Source organism: Mustela erminea, chromosome 6 (genome assembly GCF_009829155.1).
Source record: "Mustela erminea isolate mMusErm1 chromosome 6, mMusErm1.Pri, whole genome shotgun sequence".
NCBI classification, from domain to species: domain Eukaryota; kingdom Metazoa; phylum Chordata; class Mammalia; order Carnivora; family Mustelidae; genus Mustela; species Mustela erminea.
The window spans coordinates 47,232,754-47,245,538 of record NC_045619.1 but is presented as its reverse complement, the minus strand read 5'-3'; the positions used below and the strand labels follow the sequence as shown (position 1 = coordinate 47,245,538).

At 41.5% G+C, this 12,785-nt stretch overlaps 1 protein-coding gene across 1 annotated transcript in view; it reads left to right on the top strand.

Annotated features, from left to right (window-relative positions):
* Positions 1-12,785, top strand: part of MYRFL (myelin regulatory factor like) — a 123,221-nt gene that overhangs the window by 47,311 nt on the left and 63,125 nt on the right. The window contains exons 6-8 of the mRNA XM_032347049.1: positions 571-662; positions 7,502-7,652; positions 11,187-11,382. Coding sequence (XP_032202940.1) covers positions 571-662; positions 7,502-7,652; positions 11,187-11,382 — 439 coding nt within the window. The remainder of the gene's footprint in view (positions 1-570; positions 663-7,501; positions 7,653-11,186; positions 11,383-12,785) is intronic.

Sequence of the window (12,785 nt, the reverse complement as noted above, 5' to 3'; positions counted from 1 at the left end):
TAGAATACGCAAGTGACTTGTGAATGAGCTCTCAGAAAAATACCTGTTGATTAAGCATTAACTTAATATTTTTTCTTCCTCCTCTTTTCCTTCTTCTTCTCCTTCTCTCATCCATTCCTCCTGAATCTAAAGAATGGCAGAAAAAGTAAAGGTCCTCAAAAATTGTGGCAAAATTCCCTGTGAAAAAAATATCAGGTGTAAAATATATATATTTTTTATATACTTCTATTTTATATATGTATATTCTATAGTTTAAGTTCCTGTCTTTGTCTCAATGAGTCCTCTGCCTTTGGAAATATATAGTCAGTTTATTTTTCAAGCAGGTGAATCTCAGATCTACTGGCTATTGGAAAGCGATGTTTCAGACTAGTAGGGCTCATGGGATAGGAGCTTGTCCGGTGCACTCACGTACAACCTAGTGGTCCTGGGGGCGAGTGGGCCTCAAGGAGTCTTAACCAATTACAGCTAGTCTTAAGAAGGCCTAGAGCAGACACCTGGGAAACGGAATCTGATTTCATGTAACATGGAGAGCAAAAACTCCTAACCTTCATCCTGGGTTCTTGATTCTAGAGCCTCATTGCCACCAACCAAGAAGAGAAAGTGCACACAGGCGCTGGAGGACTCCAGGGACTGTCACGTGTGGGCCCACCACTCCAGACCAAGTAAGCCAACCCAGGGCTGGTCACTGCTTTCACCATTAAGTCAGGGATTTTTTTTTTTTTTTTTACCAGCCTTGTAGTAACCCTGCAAAATTATTGTCTCTTTCACAGAAGGGTAAGGGTCAGCCCTGGGAGTTTCTTCCTTTCCTCTTGACACCAAGTTTCATGCACTCTTAGGTGGGGTCATGCAGGTGCTCCTAGGGAGAGACACCATTATCTGTCTCTCTCTCTCTCTCTCTCTCTCTCGCTGGTGGAGAGGAAATGCAAATGTCCTTTTGATTTTAGGGGCAATATATCTCAGAGGACATAGGCTCCAGGCTGGTGGGAGCTTGCAACGTGGCTGCACGTTCAAGAGCCGACTGCTGTTCAGGCGCTTGTAGTCCTTCTCGACTTCAGTGCGCACACAGATAAAATAGGGGCCTGGGTAAAATGCAGGATCTGATTCAGTACTCCTGAGATGGGGCCCGAGGGTCTGCGCCCCTAACAAGCTCCCAGGGCTAACGGGGCTGCTGGCTCATGGAAGCAGACTTTGGAGGATTTCTCCAGGGGAGCAGAAAGGTAGAGAGTTGATGTACTCTACTAGCGCTTGCTTCAAGTTAGGGGGTTCCAGGTAGATCTTTGAGATTTTGTGAGGTCATTTCAGAAGTCTTTCAGCAGAATCCTACGATGCCCAAGTGGCCAGACTACCTTATTTTTAGTGTTATGTAACAGGTGACACATCATGTTTTGAACTTACAGACCTCTTCAAGTTGTAAACAAATTGGAGTTTTAAAGTCTGCAGCCTGGAACTTCCAGAATAAATGCTATGGCACTTAATAGGCAAAAGGATGAGACTCCAAACCTCCTCTATTAGCTGCCGTAAATAATGAGACGTGGCCAGTATGAATAGCAGCCCAGACTCAGGGTACATCACTTTTACTACCCTGAATCAGCTTGGCCGGATGTTCAGGATTTCTGTTTGGGGGCTCCCCTTCCCACTATTGTCCCCAAACTCCAGGGCTTTCCACTGCCCTGGAAGGTGGTGCAGGTGGCTTCCTCACCTGCTTGAGTTGCTGCCTTTTCTTTTCCTGGCCATGTGATTAGAACTGGTCCTCTGCTTGCCTGTGGAGCCAGCTGGTCCTTTCAGGGATGTCTGGCCTCAGCTTCAGCATGGCTGGAGGGTCCTCCAGCCAAGGCTCACACGTGGCTGCCCCTTGGCCATGGGGTGGCAGAACCATACTGGGCATCCAGCATGAACCAAACCTCTCACTGCCTCCTTTTCTTTCACATGGACTCACCCTGGCCAACAGTTGCTTGGTTTCTCTTATTCAACCCTTGAAACAGAAAATGTTAACTAAAGTCTCCTTTCTGGATAATATAGAGCTCACCACCCAGCTTCCTTATGCGAGTGTACTCTGATTTCTTCAAGAATCCTTACATCTAGCCTGCAGCTTCTATGTGATTCTCAAACACAAAAGGCTGAGTAAATTTCTAGCCAGACGAGGGGACCATCTGTTCGCTCTCCCACAGATGCACCAGCCCACTGGGAGAACTGGGCAAGCCACCCAAACCTTCCAAGCGTTTCCTCGTCAGACCAGATTGCTGTTCAAACCCTCCTGGCCATTTCGGGGTTAAGCTCTATCCTGTGGTGATTTTCTGCTGCCCGTCTCTGGAGAGGACATTGATTTTTCACCATTTCCAGAGAAAATCATGAAAGAGTAACTGACATGTCCAGCAGAGAGGAAATCTTGAATCCCTTGTTTAAGTCCTGTTCGAATGAAGGTCACTGAAAAGCTGACTAAAGATAATTGACTCCGGACAATCGTTCCAGAATGTAAATGAACATTTTCCCAGGGCCAGGCGGGGGGTGGTGAGGCAAAAATCCAAATGCTATGTTTTCATTACAGTTTATATTTTCAGCAGAAGTTTTCTAGTAGAGAATTCATATTTGATGTGGCAGAGGCCAAGGGTTTTTACAAAGGTCCTGGGGAAATGGCACACGGGAGGAAGAAGGAGGAGCCTAAGCTGGTCTTACTGGGCAGGGATTTTGATAGGAGGACAGGTTCTAAGTCAATCAGGAAGGCTTTTCTGTGACCTTCTCCCAAGCAGTTCACTTTGTCCGAGGGTTCTAAGATTCCCATTCATAGGCTCACAACGTAGAATCACTGGGTTGCTGGGGACAGATGTAAAATCTTGCTGAGAGAGAAAATAGCTGGTGAGCAAGCTCCTGCTAGCTGTTTCCAGCCCCGTGTGGTCTAGACCCCGGATACGAGAGGATCCCCACTTCCATTTCACCTGAATCCCAAATAGAAGATGATTCATGGATTCATATGGTTTGAACCTCAACTATGAAAGGGTTTTTTCAGCCCCGGAGTGGCGGTCTTTGGCCCGCAGGAGAGGTGCCCTGGCTGAGTTCACACTGTAAAGTCAGAAAAATGGTCGGTCTTACCAAGTACCTCATCATTGTACTGAGCTTATCCTTTCTGGAGGGTTTTAAATTGCATTCAAGATCACTCTTCAAGTACTTCTTAGTTTTGCTAGTTTTTTTTAGAAGATTTAAAAAGTATTTCTTATAATAATGTCAGAAGATAACACTGCCTATCATTTAAAAGATATTTATATTATTTACACATTTTCCATAAATATTTTTTTACTAAATAAAATACTTTTTACTAAAAAAAAAAGAAAAAAAAAAAAAGAAAAATGGTCGGTCTCATCTCAGCAAGTAGGTACTTTCTGAGACTGTTTTGTTTTGTTTTTAAGATTTATTTATTTATTTCAGAAAAACTGAGAGTGAGAGAGCGAGCACGGGGCGGTGGGGCAGGTGGGGGAGGGCAGAAAGGGAGGGAGAGGGACAAGAAGAAACCACGCCGAGTGCCTGAATCTCAGGACTCTGAGGTCACCACCTGAGCTGAAACCAAGAGTTAGACGCTTAACTGTCACCCAGGTGCCCTGAGACTGACTTCTCTCGATTATCAAATAAGAATCATAATTTCTACTTCACCCATTTCTAAGATTTTTTTATGTATTTATTTATTTAAAACGATTTTATTTATTTATTTGGCAGAGAGAGAGAGAGAGATCACAAGTAGAGAGGCAGGCAGAGAGGGAGGGTGGGGGAAGCAGGCTCCCCGCTGAGCAGAGAGCCCCATATGGGGTTTGATCCCAGGACTCTGAGACCATGACCTGAGCCCAAGGCAGAGGTTTTAAACCACTGAGTCACTCAGGCGCCTCATCTAAGATTTTTTAGAAGTAATGTATAAAAGAATATATTGAAAGGCGTTAAAATGCAAGCTATAAGTTTTTCTGAAAGGTGGGAACTTGGTCAGTTTGCTGCTTTCACACTTGCATTCCTCTTCTGCTACATGTTCTCAAGACATCCTCAGTGTAGCACGAAAGGAAGAGGAGGGTTTGAACCCTGTCTCTCCCACTTAACAGCTGTGACACTGAGCAAGTTATTTCAGGTGGTCAAACCCCAATTTCTGCATTTGTTAAATGACATTAGGAATCCTGATCTCATAACCTCTCTGTAATCAGTTTGGTTGCATGGACTAAAGCACATCCTATGACTCAGTGGTCCCACCGCTGGTAATATGCCTAGCAGAAGTGTGCAAATACACCCACTAAAAGACACACACAAAAATTTCCATAGAAGTTTTACTTTTAATAACCACAAACTGAAAATAACCCAAATGACCGTCCAAGGCAGGATGAATTGTGTTATATTCCTACAGTAATGGAAATAAACAAATGACTCCCATTTGCAATTATAATGAGTGAATCTCATAAACATAATGTTGGGCAAAAGAAGCCAACACATAAGACTACAGATCATATAATTCCACTTCTCTACACTCCTCTATGGCTTTAGATTTCAGTATAGTGATTTGTCTTGAGCAGAAGAAAGTAGCAGCTGGAAGAGGGCATGAGGATAACTTCTAGAGTGCTGGACATGCCCTATTTCTTGGCCCAGTGAGAGTTACCCAGTAGAATTCATTTTATTTAAAAATATCAAATTGTGGGGGCGCCTGGGTGGCTCAGTGGGTTAAGCCGCTGCCTTCGGCTCGGGTCATGATCTCAGGGTCCTGGGATCGAGTCCCGCATCGGGCTCTCTGCTCAGCAGGGAGCCTGCTTCCCTCTCTCTCTCTGCCTGCCTCTCCATCTACTTGTGATTTCTCTCTGTCAAATAAATACATAAAATCTTAAAAAAAAAATCAAATTGTGTACTAGTGCTCTGTACATTTTTCTTTATGTATACTATACTTCAGAAAAGAACGTTTATTGAAAAAAGGCACCCTTACCTTGAAGAATTGATGAGAAATTATGTCAAGTGTCTTGATACACTTGGGGACAGTGCCTGTGTTACAGAAAGTACATAGGAGGGCACCTGGGTGACTTAGTTTGTTAAGCATCTGCCTTTGGCTCCAGTTATGATCTCAGGGTCCTGGGATTGAGTCCCATATCGGGCTCTTGGCTCAGTGTGGAGTCTGTTTCTCCTTCTCTCTCGCTCTCAAATAAATAAATAAATAAAATGTTTTAAAAAATAAAGTACCCAGGAGTAGTAGATATTATTATTAGTGTGACTAGTAATAGGTCCCAGTATGGGGTTCAGGCTTGTGCCTCAAATTTCAGCCTGGACCTGTGGTCTCTGGGTCTCATCAGCTGATATCCAGCTCCCAGGGAAGCCATGACTATGTCAGTCCTATTGGAGGGGCTGCTCCATCCCTTTGCTGCTAACATGGGAAAAAGCAGGAAATGCTGTTATCCTTGACCTTGCCACCATGCATGAGTGGGAATGGACCCAGGTTAGCTGATAACCACTCAGGTACTTGGTGTTAGTTATTTCACATCAGAGAGAGGTACCATGGAGGCCAAGCACAGAAGTATTCGCCAAGGTTTCTTGGACAAAACCGTGTCCCCTGAGCTGAAACAAGTCATATGATGATCACAGTGCCACCGATATTAAAGAAATGCACCATTGTTTAAACTCTTACTGGTGACAGACACTGTGCTAGACACTTCTCACTCATAGAATCCCTTCACCAACCCTGGGAGGTTTCATACTGTTACTCCCATTTCGTAGATGAAGAAACTGAAGGCCTGAGACCAGAAACTGTTTCCCTAGATTGTAGAGCTGGGACTCAAGCCCAGGCCCATGGATTCCAAACCTCAAGCTCTGGAACTTCCTTTATCCTCTCTCCACAGGAGGACAGAGGAGGGGAAGATGGGTTTCTTCCTTTCTCTGAATTTGGGATAAGCAGGAGAACAGTGGAAGATGTTTGTTTGTTTTGGAGAAGTTTCTAGGTCTGGTATCTTTTGGAGGAGCGACAGCATGAAGAGCTCCTTACATTGCTCACCTCCTGTATTCTAAACCAGGAAACAGTTTTTCATGATTTTGAGAAATCTTTTCAAAATGTTTGTTTACAAAAACTGAAAAAAATCGTTGTTTTGCTTAGTTGACGTGTAATAGGGATACCCCAAAATAAACACATTTCCTTTGACATTTGAGATCAGAGACAACCCGGAGTAGCTCTGCTATTTATTCATTTGAGGAAGCCCTCAGTAAAAGTATAGAGAAAGGAAGTTAGACTACTAAAGAAAACCCTGCAGTTTCCAAGCTGGGGGCTAAGTGCACGCTCTCCAGGAGCTCCTCTCCTATCTCTGTGTTGTTGCTCTTGGTTTGCACCTGATCTTGGGAACACCCACCATGTACATTTCACTCCTGATGCCAGGTAGGAGTCATCTTGAGGGAGTCAAGAGAAACAGAAAATGTACCAATATCATTTACATAAAAATTATCTGAGGTTGAATCGCACGGTTTGGAGGCATACTCAAATTAAGACAATTTGCAAGGATTATGCAAAAATAGTAGCTTGCGCATGTGAAATTGCTGTTATTTTAACATAGAAAAGTAGCAATTTCCTATAGTCAATATTACATACTTAAGGACATTTTCTGCTACTTTATCTTGGCATTAATTTCTGAAAGTGCTTCCACTTGTACTATGATATTCTCTCTGCTTATACAATGTTACAAGATGGGCAAGATATCTGTTTTAATTTCTATTTTGCTGTTGAGGAAAGTAAGACACTAAGCGAATAAATAGCTCCTCTGAGTTCAGAAAGCTAGTGCCCTGGGGGACCTGTTACAGATTAGAATGTATTGGTTGCAATGAACTAAAACAAAGAAACAAAGGACAAAACCCCCCAAGCCCCAAAACATCAAGCTGCCTTAAGCAAAAAACAAGCAAACAAAAAAAACGAAACCGGAGGATTTATTGCCTCCTGTCGCCCAAGAGTTTAGCATTGGATCCCAGAACTCAAATCACGCCATTAGAACTGGGTGACCTTCATCCTCAACTCTGCCTTCTGTTGTGCGGGCTTCATTCCCAGACAGGCTTTTCTTTCATGTCCCCAAATGGTGCCAGCAGCGTTTCGGGATGGTGTCTCCCAGGTTTAAATCTCCCAGGTTTGAAAGAGGCAGCATCTTTGAACCCGTGTCCCCTGAAGTGCTGAGATTCACTCTGCTTGGGTTGGCTTGGGCCATGAGTCAACCAGGTGCAAATTATTGAGGCAAGAAGTGAATGCTGGGCTTCAAATGAACCAGCCTGGGTCCCCCTGCTCTCCTCTGGCTGGGAGTGAACTTCACTGGAACCACATTGACTGCATGTGGGGAGATACTATGCAGGAGAGAGGGTAGAGGGACACTGAGGGCACAATTCCCAGCAAGGCTCCCACCACTTGTCACTTCCCGCATGGTCACTCTTCCTCATACGTGGCCGGTTCATTAGCTCCATGCAGCTGTCTGTGAGTCTAGGAAGAACAGCCTTGGAGGAAGGATCTAACACACCGATTTCTTTGCAGTGACAAGTAGGAGTTCCAGCAGCGAAGTGCTGTTCTACGACAGTGAGGGACAGAACATGACACCTGTGGACCAGGGTTCTCCTTCTCTGAAGTGGCAGCCATACCAGAGTGTGCCTTGGCACAGTTTATTCACTGGTCATTATGAGAAACTGTAAGTGGCCCCCGGGCGCCCTGGTGGTGTACTGAGGGAGGGAGGGAGGAAAGGCGATGCTAACTCTCAAGACTAAATCCAAGGATTTGCGCTTTGAAGCCACCCCTGGTCAAATAAGATAGGTCCATGAGGAAATGCGTCTTACTCCTTAGGTTTCGCATTCTGACTAATGCAGAGCTGGGACATGGGCTTCTGGCCTTTTGGAATCCAGACTGTAATTTTAACTCATGACAACGTACTCACTAAATGGTGGAGGGAGAGTGAGTCTTTCTCAGACCATAGACCCAGTTCAGACTTCAAGCTGGGAAATGGGGATTTCCCAAATCAGTAACATTTAATCCTGCAGTTAATTTATAATTCCACAGAATACCATTTTGGGGGCCACATTAAATTGCTAGCTGGTAACATCCCCCCTCCCCTAATATCTCTGCTGTGAATCCGTATTGTCAAGCTCATTGTCAACATATACTGCAACAATCCTGTTGGTATTGGTGGTGACTCTGTGTTTAAAGACTGAAATGAAACCGTACAAAATATCTTTAAACTGGAAAATTTTTGTCTTAATCGGGGAGGGTAACATTAGGCTTGAGGAACTGAGTTCTGTGTCTTTGGAAATTGGGCTATTGATAAGGTAACTTCTTTGTTGTAATCTCAAGGAAATTTGCAAACCAAGGGAGACTCCTGTCTTGCAGGATTGCGATCTCAGCAAGTTAACTATTTATCATTTTATGGCAGTCAGGGGTGCCTGAGGAATGCTACACATATGGAGGGGAGCGGATGAAAGGGGGGGGTGCAAGGCGCCAGCTTTTGCTTTGTCCTCAGCCAGCCTCCTGCTCCCTCATCATTATGACATAATTTTAAGAAATAAATGTGGACTTACATATTATTGCTCTTAAACATCTTCAGAGCCTTCTCTTTATTCCTTAGTGTGTAATTTATCTACGTAGGTTAAATGTTAATAAAACTATTATTAAAAAATAAAATCTATGTAGATTGAAAATTCCTCTAGAATTTTCAAGATTATAAAGGGCCCCTTGAAAAAATCTGAAAAATGTTAATGGTTAAAATATAGGACTTTCAAGTAATAAATATAATAGGAAATGAGAAATGTTGATCCACAAACTTGAGGGTCTTCTATGGTATTTTCCAAATTCAAATAGAGCTTCTTTAAGGACAAAACTTATCACTAGCACTTACATGTTGAATGAACTAGAAGGAAGAAATCTTTTCCTTGAAACAAATTCTAAAGACTTAAACAAACTGGGAGTTGGTGTGTTGAATGGGAAGCAGAATGATGCAAATTACTAGTTGCCTCATTGAAATGTCACAACTTTGTGTGTTTGCCAATGTGTACAATTAGAAAAAGAAAGGGAGGGTCCCCAGGTCTTGGTTTTAAGTCGTAGCCTTTATTTGGTTATCTTTTGGGGAGTTGTCCATATCCTATCTTAAATATGAGTACCCAGGTATGAAACTCTTCACCAAGTTTTTGAGGCAACTTCTCCTTCTTACTTGAGTAGATTGTTAAAAATTTATTTGAACAGCCAATCTAAGCTCCACTGAGCTAGAATAAAAGGAGAACACGATGGTATCAGCTTAAAGATAGAGAGGCAGATTTATTTTGAATGTTTAGACATAATTCACTCTTCCTAAGTGCAAGAAAAAGAAAATATTAATCTACATTAGACCTTAGGTTGTCTTGATTTCATTATTCCTATCATTGAGACAGAAACTCACTTGTGTCAGAAAATCACTTGTGTCTAATTTGTCACAAAAATGTTGTTTCCTTAAATTACCTAAAAGCAATAAAGTTAGGGAATTGAAAACTTTTTTTCTGAGTGATACATAAAACTTGTGTTAAAAGAGCTTTTAAAAAGCCAGTTTAGTTGGCTTTATTTATAACATTGGATATCAAAAACCAAATTGCTATTTTTAGGTAAACAGAGTTCTATAACCAGAAATTGGTGTTTAAGATTCAGAATAATCTTCAACTGCATGATTGCTGTTTGTTGATTCAGTTTCTACTTTTAGCTGTCTTTAAATTTCAGGCTAAAGTTCATATCTGAGTTGTAAACCTTACCTCCTTCCTTCAAGGTTTTTGATAGTGAAACATGGATGATCAATTAAAGTTATTTCCCTTTTTCTCAATTAAGACAGTTCTTATTATCCTCAGCAGTAAAATCTGTACAATTCCATTCATCTAGCCTTTAGATGAGTAAATTAGAAGATTTTTTCTAGAAACACAAGTCAATATGAAGTTTCCACATGGCATAAGACATGTGGTCTTTATCAAATCCTTCATTTGTAGAGGCTTTGACCAATCAGCTACTTGGGAGTAATCAGTGACCCAGGGACTTGATCCACTGGGAAGGTGCTTAAATTGCAAAGAACACGAACACTCTTTTCCCCAAGAGATTCATTCATATTCATATTTTCTATCTCTGGAATTAGAGAGAAACTTAGAAACTCACTGTTGTTCATTATAATGGCAGCCATCCAAATTGAGATCCCAGGAAGCACAGTGCCACACAGCAGTAGAGAGCTAGCACAGCAGTAAGTCCTGCCCTCCTCTGCTTCCTGTCCTGAGGAGGAGCTTCTTTCCTGAGGAAAAGTCCACATTTAGGAATCTTGATGAATTGAAAATCATGTTCCAAATCTTCAACATGCATGGGAAAAGCTCACCAAAAAAGTTTCACCTATATTCTTTTCTCTGCTCAGTAATACTACACATGTGGGGTGTTTTAGTTTTATTTAACATTTAAAGGTCTTTAATTAAACATGAGATACACAAAGCCTTGATATTGAAAATAATTTGGTAGGATAAATAAAGCAAGGATCTGACTAGCCTTCCCTTTGTGCTTCACCACTTCTGTTCACCACTTCTGTTCCCAGCAGAAGCAACCAGCATAGCAGGTTTTCAGTGCTATTACCAGATGAGGAGGATAAAAAGGAGATGACCAAACTCTGGCGAAAATGGGTTTTCAGTCAGTATTCTGACTGGCTCTGGTTAATCTGGTTTAAAGCTATTCCTGGTAATTTTGGCCAGCCTGCTTTTTTCTTCTAACCACACGTGGGCTGAATATTCACTCAGGAGAGGGACTGTTTGAGTGAGGTGTTGCTGATGACATTTAGAGCATTTTTTTTGAAGGAAGAAAAAGATGAATTTTATCCCAGATATTTCACAGGTCTGAGTAATGCAGTGGCTTCTCAACTTCTAGACTACATCTTTCTGATGTATGGTGGAGTCAAATTAGAATTCTAGAAAGCACAAAGGGAAAGAGAGGCTGAGGAGACAATGCTTCCATTTGGCAAGAATTGTGCTCCTTCCTTGTGAGAAGATAAAATGCTGTGAGAGAGCCATCTGTGTTTTGAAACAGCATTTTCACTTCCTCAGCAAAAATCCACAAAATTGATTAAATATAACAAAAGTCACTTTCCACAGTGTATCTTGAAATGTTTATATTATTAATATCGGTGATGGAAGAAAATGTGTAGAAAATGTTTGTTAAATTGGTTTCTTGATTCTTCTTTTCATAGACCTGATATAGGCTATCGAGTTGTCACAGACAAAGGATTTAATTTTTCACCAGCAGATGAAGCTTTTGTTTGCCAAAAGAAGAACCATTTTCAGATAACCATCCACATCCAAGTTTGGGGAAGTCCAAAATTTGTCAAAACTCAAATGGGCCTCAAGCCAATAGAAATGTTTTACTTGAAAGCTTTTGGGGTTAAGGTAAGTCTTTTATTGAGTTCAATTTAATGAAGTCAGTATTACTAAGTGTTCCGGGTATCTGTTGCTGCATAACCAACTACCCCCCAAACTTTTAGCAACTTATAATAATGACAATCATCTCTTTGGGTCACAAATGTGCAGGTTGGTTAGGGCTTGGCTCTCACAGTTCACGTCTCTTCAGGAGCCATCCGCTGCGGCAACTCAGCTGGGCCTGGATCCAGTTTCCAAGATGGCTCCTTTATCTGTCTGTCACGTCTGGGCTGACCACTGGCCAGGAGCTCAAATGAGACTGTGGCTGTAAGACCTTGACTCTCCCTCATGCGGACCTTTCTGTGGGATAGGTTGTGCTTCCTCACAGCATGGTGGATACTTTCTAAAAATAAATGTTCCAAGACATAGGAAATGGGAGCTAGCAATTTCTGAAGGCTGAAACTGGCTCAGAAACTGGTAGAGCATCACTTCAAACTACATTTTGATAGTTTTCATGATAAAAATCTGGCACTTCCTTACTAACTGTAATATTTTATTATTTTTGATCCTGGTGCATTTTTATAGGCAGTAGATTTCTAGTTTTTGCCAAATTCTCAATAGGTCTCTGACTTTAAAAAGCCAAGGAGCCATTAATCTTGCCAATGTTCCGTCTTTTTCAGATTACTGAGAGGAGACTGATCACAATAAAGTTAGACAATTCACCTAAGATAAGTAAATGAGACAACTGAGTTTAGATAGGATGACTTCTGGGTGGCCAACAAGACCTCAGATCCAGCATTTAGGGGAAGGAGCATCCATTATCTGCATATATTATTCTGATTATTAACCTGAGCTTAGGCAGCGAGTCTCCCCATATAGGGCTTGACGCATTGGCACATCAGCTGCTCTTGCTCCAAACTGAGCTCTTAAATCAAACCAAACCAAACCAAACCAAAAAACAAAACAAAAGCAAACAAAGATAATAAACAACAACAAAGCATATTTTTCTGATTATGGAAGTAATATGAATCCATTGTGAAAATTTTGGAATACAATAGAGAACTGTAAAGAAGAGAAAAAATGCATTCCTATTTGGGATCCACCATTTGGTAGTCTGATTTTTTCTGTTATTAAAATTAATCTCATATTGTTAATAGTATATTATGAAAATAACATGATATTAAAGACCCTATAAAATATTATTTACAAAGATGACACAATTTCTATTGTATAAGTGTACCATATTCCCACATTATTGTAAGTTTTGCTAATTTTCAATCTTAGTAAACGTCCATGTATACCTGTCTTTGCATGAGGATACATTCCAGAAGAATTTATATATCAAGGGCATAAACATTATTAAAACTCTTGGTGTATGTTGCCTACCTGCTTTTCAGAAAAGACGTTATTATGCTATTACCCACAAGCCATAT